A 7,177-nucleotide genomic window follows, 5' to 3' on the forward strand; every position below is an offset into this window, starting at 1 on the left:
AAAGCTGGTAACTACAGCCAATTATTTAAGCACCGAAATCCTTATCTTTAAGGCTGTAGGTACATAACAGATTGTTAGTTCTCTGGAAATTAGAGTTTAACATATTACATTTATTTTTAATTACAAAATATCAAAATTCATTGAAATATTTGTAATAGTGTATAAGGAAAAAAACAACATGGTGTGAACATTGCCATTACTTATGTCCTTGACTAGCTGTCTGACTGCAGATTAGATTAGACCTGAATTAAATGAATGCAAGGAGAAATGTGTTGCTATGAGACTCAAATCTGTCATGTGATACGTTTAAGGTCTGAAGACAATCCAGAGAATCAAGATAGCTCTGAATCAAAAGCCAGAAGTCCTCCTTTAACTGATTTCACTATGTTTAATTATTGCAAGAATATATATACAGCACTGCTTGGGCTTTTATCTCAGCCTCCTTTTCAGTGGAAAAGAAAATATGCTTCTGAAAGTATAACCACGCATGAAAGGCTGAGGGAAAGACAGAGAAGCCCTAACTGGAGGATCTGTGCGTGGTCAGGTTTATTTGTATTTAACCCCACACGGTCCACTAGAGGGCATTAAAAGAATACTTAAAGCTAGTTACAGTCAATGCTCAAAGATGGAAGCCAGCCACCTGAAATACTATGCTTCTGGAAACTACTACATGTTATTTTCCTAAACTGGAGAACAATCATCACATTCCAAACATTCATTTCAACTAACCCACTTACTGATTTGATAGTGCAATAACAGGTACTCCAGTATCACATGGAAAATGCCCAGAATTGAAGGCTTAAACATATATATATTGATTTTTACCAGTAAGGTTGAAGTCAGCATATTTAACAGGCCAGCTCTCTCATCCCCAATTCATTCCTCAGGTGGCTCAGGAATGGATCATAAATCATATCACTGACACCTACAGCATTTATCTATTAGTCCCATCTGATCTGAACTGGGAGAATCCACATTCAACATCACTGATGCTACAATTAGAAAGGATGGAAACCAAAAAATAGTCAAGGAAACAGTACCTGTGTAAACTGCCAATATAGGCAGAGTAGAGCAGAGCCATGGTATAAACTGCTATCAAGCTCACTGCTGATCCTGCCTCTAAGGAGGCAGGTCAATGTGTAAAGATCAGCTAAGTACTTCAGACCTTCACCTACATTTGGAGGGTTTTAGACTTTTAGTTTAAACTTCTCTCTAATTTGCAGCATGTAAACTATTTGAAATAATGCAGAATTACTGATTTTAAGAGATTTAAAATCTGGTCACACCAGTTTGCTCCTATTCACAAATGGACTACAAACAGAACCAACAAACTAGTTTGCAAGTATCTAACCTGTAGAATGAAAAACAACAGCATATTACCTTTTCTCCTCCAGGGATGGAAAAAAAATCAGGAGCAGATGACGACTGCTTCAACAGTTTTTCATAGTATGTTTCAGCATCTGCTTGCAGAACCTCTGGATCTCCTGCTACTGTATCTACCAAATAACAGCAACCTGCAGTTAAAATAAAACACACAATATTTTTACTTTTAAAGCAAGATAATAAATATGAATTTAAAAACCACAGTTTTCTTAGCATCTGTTCAGTGTAAATGGGCTCTTAACATTTCCTCTAGAGCTCTCTGCACAATCCTTGTCTTAAACAAGGATACTAGTAAAATCCTATCTATTTGTTATCTAACCCTTGACATGGAATTTTACAAAGTAGTGCCATGACAGCATCAAATCACATTGGCCCTCTTTGAATTCAACAAGCAGAATCTTAAATTTCTGTAGGTGTTAAATAAATTGCTTTAAAACTGCGGGGGGGGAGGGAGGGAGAAACACCTTCAAAACACAACCTGATTTTTAGTACTGTCCAAAAACACAACAGAACAGAATTCCAATTGCTTCTTATTGCTTCTTGGAAGACCAACCCCTTCTGGGTTAGACCGTGACCTGTTGTATAGTTAATTATCTTCTCTTTTTTGACTCATTTCAATTGGGCACTTTAAAAACAATTAAACAATGTCCAAAAAATTAAAGTATTTACACGCAGAAGTGTTACCAAATTAACAAATACAAGCCTTTATGCAACACAGTTTTCTTTCCACGTGACTTAATGCCATAGGATATTTATTCAATTTGTTAATTGCATGCAAACAAAAATTACATACATCTGATGCCTGCCATCTAAATGCAAATTCCAAGCATCTTCTTTCTAATACAAGAAATCAGACTGATTGGTGGTTCATCATCAGTTGAAGAAAAAGGACATTAGAATCAATGAGCTAGCAGACCAAATAGGATTCTGTAAGTCTTCTGTACTAGGAAGGAAATATTTTCAATTTAAGGTGCTTTCAATCAACAAGCCACACCTGCAGCTCTTGTATGCCCCAAACTGAGGACAAAAATCTTCCAACACACTGCTGTCGTTCGAGTATTAATTCTGAATCCCGCATTTTTAATCATGGTTTCCCTTCACACGGCAGTTTCAATGACCCAAGTTTAATGTGAAATAGCTACGCTAATAGTAAGTGCAAAGTAAATGTCTGAGACAATGAACAGTCTCATGAGAGCCATTGTATAGAACTGTCTACATCAAGACTCAGAAACTACGGATGATGAAAGTATGATGTTGAAAGCAAGACCTTTCCATAGAAAGAAGAGCATGGGATTTCCAGGACAAGGTCATCTATTCATCCACTGTCCCACCATCCTCCCTCTGGCAACGATTAAGATCTGATTCCTTTCCAGAAGGTAAAAAACTACACATTAGGCTTTATTTTCCTGCCCTTACAGGCAATCAGCTTACAGCCTGAGCCTTGACAGCAAAGCTCTGTAGTCAGAATGCTGAACAGAAGCCACCGTTCTGTGACAAAAATGAGAGAAAGAAGCATTGCAACACTAGAAATTGAGTCGCATTATAGAATCCCAGCCAGTACTTAGCAGTAGCAGTTTTCTTCTGCTGCAGGCATCCCTGAATAGTGTTTAACAGCACCAACCAAACAAGCCATATGAAGGAAGGAAGAAATCAAAGATTACTATTAAAGAGCAGCTAAAGGGCAGCACATAAGACTTCAGTTTAGAGCAAAGAAAAATGCTGATTATGCTGATGAATACTCCTCATGAGATGCTGCTTACAAGGCATTACTCTGCTATTGTTAAGCCAAAACAACTTACTGAGTGCATTAACGCTTTCTCCTCATTGAACAAAATAATTACCACCTTCGAGTTTACAGTAATTTTCTGGTACCTAGTATGCTTGTATTCTATAGGAATGGCAACACATTAGAAGAATGAAAAAACATCACAGATTAAATAACGAGATATTTGAGAAAATTTTGAAATATTTCATTAATTCAGCCTTCCACAGAAGTAATTCTTTCTCCAAAAATTGCTTTTAGACTTCCTGTGTAAAACTCTGAAAATGCCAAAGTGAGTTAGGAGCACACGTTTCAACAAAGGGGAAATCAAAGGAGGAGGTGGGGGGGACCCTCCAGGACAACCCGTTGCAGGTGTCTGACTTCTGGTGCCCCAGTGTCCTGAAGAAGTCAGTTGTACTAAAGTCAGTTGTACTAAAGTTCTGTGAACATCCACCCAAAATTTGCACACGTGTGCACTTACCACTTACACTGTACAGCTGCCATAGGCAGTAGAAGGATCACAGAGTTTGCCTGACTTTGCTTACAACAACTGTTTCCCAGTTTTCCTCAGAACAAAGTCAAGAAATTATAGTTCCTCTTCTGTGTACAAACTTTTCGTATGCTTTTTTTTGGTACAGAACCAAAAACAAAAACCCTGACGTAGTCTAACTGTTATTATTAGGCATTTGATTACAGCAATAATTATTGCTGGCTAACAGGACATTATAAAGTTTCCAAAATGAGCAGCAAAATAATTTAAATTTGCTTTGAAGGAAAGCAGCACCATTCTCCTGTGAGCGCTTCAGTCTGAGGCCCCTACCAGCATCCTGAGATACGAAAATTGCAGTGTCCCAAGGACAGCCTTTTTACAGATTTCCTTCAAATTGGATCTTACCCAGCGACAAGAAAGGAGCACATTGTTGCAGCCAATCAGCCAACACCTAGCGAGCACATTTTCCACCAAGCCATGTGCACAAAGGGTTACCATCAGAGCAGGGAGCGGAGGGGGTGGGAGGGTGAGTCATAAAGAAGGGGCCTCTTGCTGCAGCCACAGAGGAAGGGCCATAAACCAGAAGCAGAGTAAATTTAGAACGGAGGCCTGCTGCGTTACAGGGATTCCAGGTATTCACAGTGCAGTGGCTGCCAACGTTGGTCAACACATCGTATAGACTGCTCCTACAACAGCATGCTGAGGAGGGGTTTGCAGGCAACCAGTTTTGTCTTGTGGGGTAACAGAGGAACAAGTGGATGCAGGTCCATTGAAAAAACCTAGAGATAAGAATAATTAAAATAGAAAACTGAATGACTGCAATTTGATTTTGAGCGTGAAGAACGGATTTTAAAGCAAAAATTGAGATGGTAATTCTGCTCTCTTTTGTTCCCACAGAGTAGTCTGGGCCATATTCTCAGCCTGTGCATGTGAGTGCATTTCCTCTCACGCTGCTAATAATGTGCCACCAATTTGCACTAAGAATCTGATATATGACATGAAAAGCTGCAGCTACAAACAGCTACGCAGCAAGCAGGCACTGCCCATACTCAGTCATCCTTATGGGACACCAAACTCCAGCACCCATACGTATCTCAGCTTGAAACATCACAGTTTGACTAATCCACGTAATCCAAGGCCCTTTGCTTCGGTTCTGATCCCTAAAGTAAGGGTTTTTTATTTTCTCCAGACAAGAGAGCTGAATGTTATGGGTGTTCCATGAAGTGGACAAATATTTTTCTTGTAGGGGTAGAAGTCAGATGAAGTTATCTTCGATTAAGATTTAAAAAAATCAATATGTGGGAATCCAGATAGATTTGATTAACATTCTTACGTTCTGCTCTGGGTAGATAAATAAAGACTGGAATCACAAAACAGAAGGCAATATTGCATCTTGAACTAGAAAATTATTTTTGTAGACTAGAGACAGACCCTCATCATTGCAGATTCAACAAGACTGTCATCTGATCAGTTGAAGTAAGCAGGAAATATTTTTCCATGGGCAAAAGAATTTATTCTCAATACAACAGAAAACACATGGTGCACACACTTGGATGTGAAATTCCACAAGTGAAACTGCAGAGTGCAGGAATGCCCAAAGGTAAATAAATGCTTCAACTCTGATTCTGTCTGACAATTCTTCCACATCCCCTGCAACTAAACTCTATATTGTAAGAGAAATCATTTAACTAGAATACAGATAACTGTAGGCTTACATAAATGTGATGCTCCAGCAGCTGAAATCCCTATCACACTCCTCAGGCTCTCTTTGACTAGACTAGTCATTTTAGCACCCTACTTATCAGCCTTACCATTTTGTCACTGCCTAACAGATCAGTTCCAATTTGGGACAATCGATTCCATCTCTTTGTAAAGATGTTTTAAATACTCTTGTAAATTTCATATTAGTATGTACTGCCGATACACTTAGTTCTTTTTGATCATGAACCCAATGCATCATTTATTAATCAAGACAAATTTGTAGCTAAAAATGTCCCTGTGGCTGCATTCACATGCAGCTTATCAATACTGGGTCCATCAGCCATCACACTGGTGACACAGAGATTTCAGACTAGACCCATCACTGGGTTGACAAAGACAAATTAAGATGAGCTGTTATTTCCAAGGACGAGTTGAAAAGAGCATGTTAGAAGTTTGTAAGAGCATTTAAGACGCAGCCAGATTTGTAAAGCAAAATACATCAACCTCACTGTGGCCGAAGCACGAAACAAGCATTATGTCTGAAGTGAATTAATCATTTATCCTACAACTACTTTTTCATGTTCCACAAACACAGGGAACGATTAAGAAACGTGTGTTCACAGAACAGCCATCAGTCACCACACCATTTGTCTGTACTGTGCATCCGTTTGTACCCATCTCTGCTAATTGCACTGCATTTATGTGTAAAAGAATGAGAAGTGTGGTTCCTAATGATGTCAAAAAGATAGAAATGTTAAGTTGTTGTTTTTTTTTTCTAACTTTTTAGACTCATATTTTATTCAATTTTGCCGTAATGTTTGCAATAGCAGCACTGGTTTTATTTATTTATTGGCTTTATTTGCGTGCCAATATATTTCACAATTAAAAAAAAAAATCCCACACTTCAGCAGATTTTAAGTGCTTTTGACAGTTTCCAGAAGAGAATGGTTGTGTAATTAAATAAGGGAGCCAAAACCAGAGCCCCTACAATTTACTCCTAGCACAGGTGTGTTTTTGTGGCCCCCAACTTCATCTTCCCTCTCTGTTCTTAGCTGTTAAGTGCATCTTATCAGCCACTTCAAAAGGCTGTGACGTTTTTCTTATCAGTCTCTCTGAAGTCACAACATAAAAAGACAAAGAAATCAGGTAGCATAAATTGTTCTCTGTTCTCCTATGGACTGCCACCACCGCTACAGCAGCACAACCACGGTGCTTCTGGGACCTGGAGACAACAATTATTGCTCTTGTATTCTGTGTACATGTCACAGAAGCACTTTCCATTAGTCTCTCAGAGGAGCAGGAGCTCTGGTAAACAGCAGTGCTTAACACCAACTCCTCCACTCCTTCCAATGAGCTTGAACCATGCATGTGGTTATCATTAGAAGCCATATTTGTTTAACTTTGCAAAGGAAGGAAGAGGTCTTTGGCATGCTCCCAGGAGTACATGCAGAACCTGACTCTCATATCCTGACTTGAATCAAGCAAGTTCACGACAAAAACCCAAGTTCTAGTGTAAGTGAAACTGCAGTATCATAACAATGTGTGATGGCCATGGAGCTAATGGGCAAAAGCTGTGGTGTGATATTTGGCCAACCTGGCAAGGCAGCCCTTAACCACATGCTGTATATCATTAATGAAAACAGTGCTCTTCCCCACTGCATCACTTTTCATCACTACAAATAGAGCAACACACTCACAGAATCACAGAATGGCCAGGGTTGGAAGGGACCTCAAGGATCACGAATCTCCAACCCCTGCCACACGCAGGGCCACCAACCTCCCCATTTAATACCAGCCCAGGCTGCCCAGGGCCCCATCCAGCCTGGCCTTGAACACCTCCA

The 7,177-nt window shown here is 39.5% G+C and overlaps 1 protein-coding gene across 7 annotated transcripts in view; it reads right to left on the minus strand.

The window, feature by feature from the left end:
- The window catches only part of FAM169B (family with sequence similarity 169 member B), a 49,295-nt gene that overhangs the window by 22,035 nt on the left and 20,083 nt on the right, over positions 1-7,177 (minus strand). For all 7 annotated transcript variants that reach the window (XM_019619548.2, XM_031555343.1, XM_031555342.1 and 4 more), the window contains one exon: positions 1,381-1,514. Coding sequence is in view for 1 of the 7 variants with exons in the window: in XM_010717534.3 (XP_010715836.1) it covers positions 1,381-1,514 (134 nt within the window). In the remaining 6 variants the exon portion in view is untranslated. The remainder of the gene's footprint in view (positions 1-1,380; positions 1,515-7,177) is intronic.

This window comes from Meleagris gallopavo, chromosome 12, assembly GCF_000146605.3.
Source record: "Meleagris gallopavo isolate NT-WF06-2002-E0010 breed Aviagen turkey brand Nicholas breeding stock chromosome 12, Turkey_5.1, whole genome shotgun sequence".
Classification (NCBI taxonomy): domain Eukaryota; kingdom Metazoa; phylum Chordata; class Aves; order Galliformes; family Phasianidae; genus Meleagris; species Meleagris gallopavo.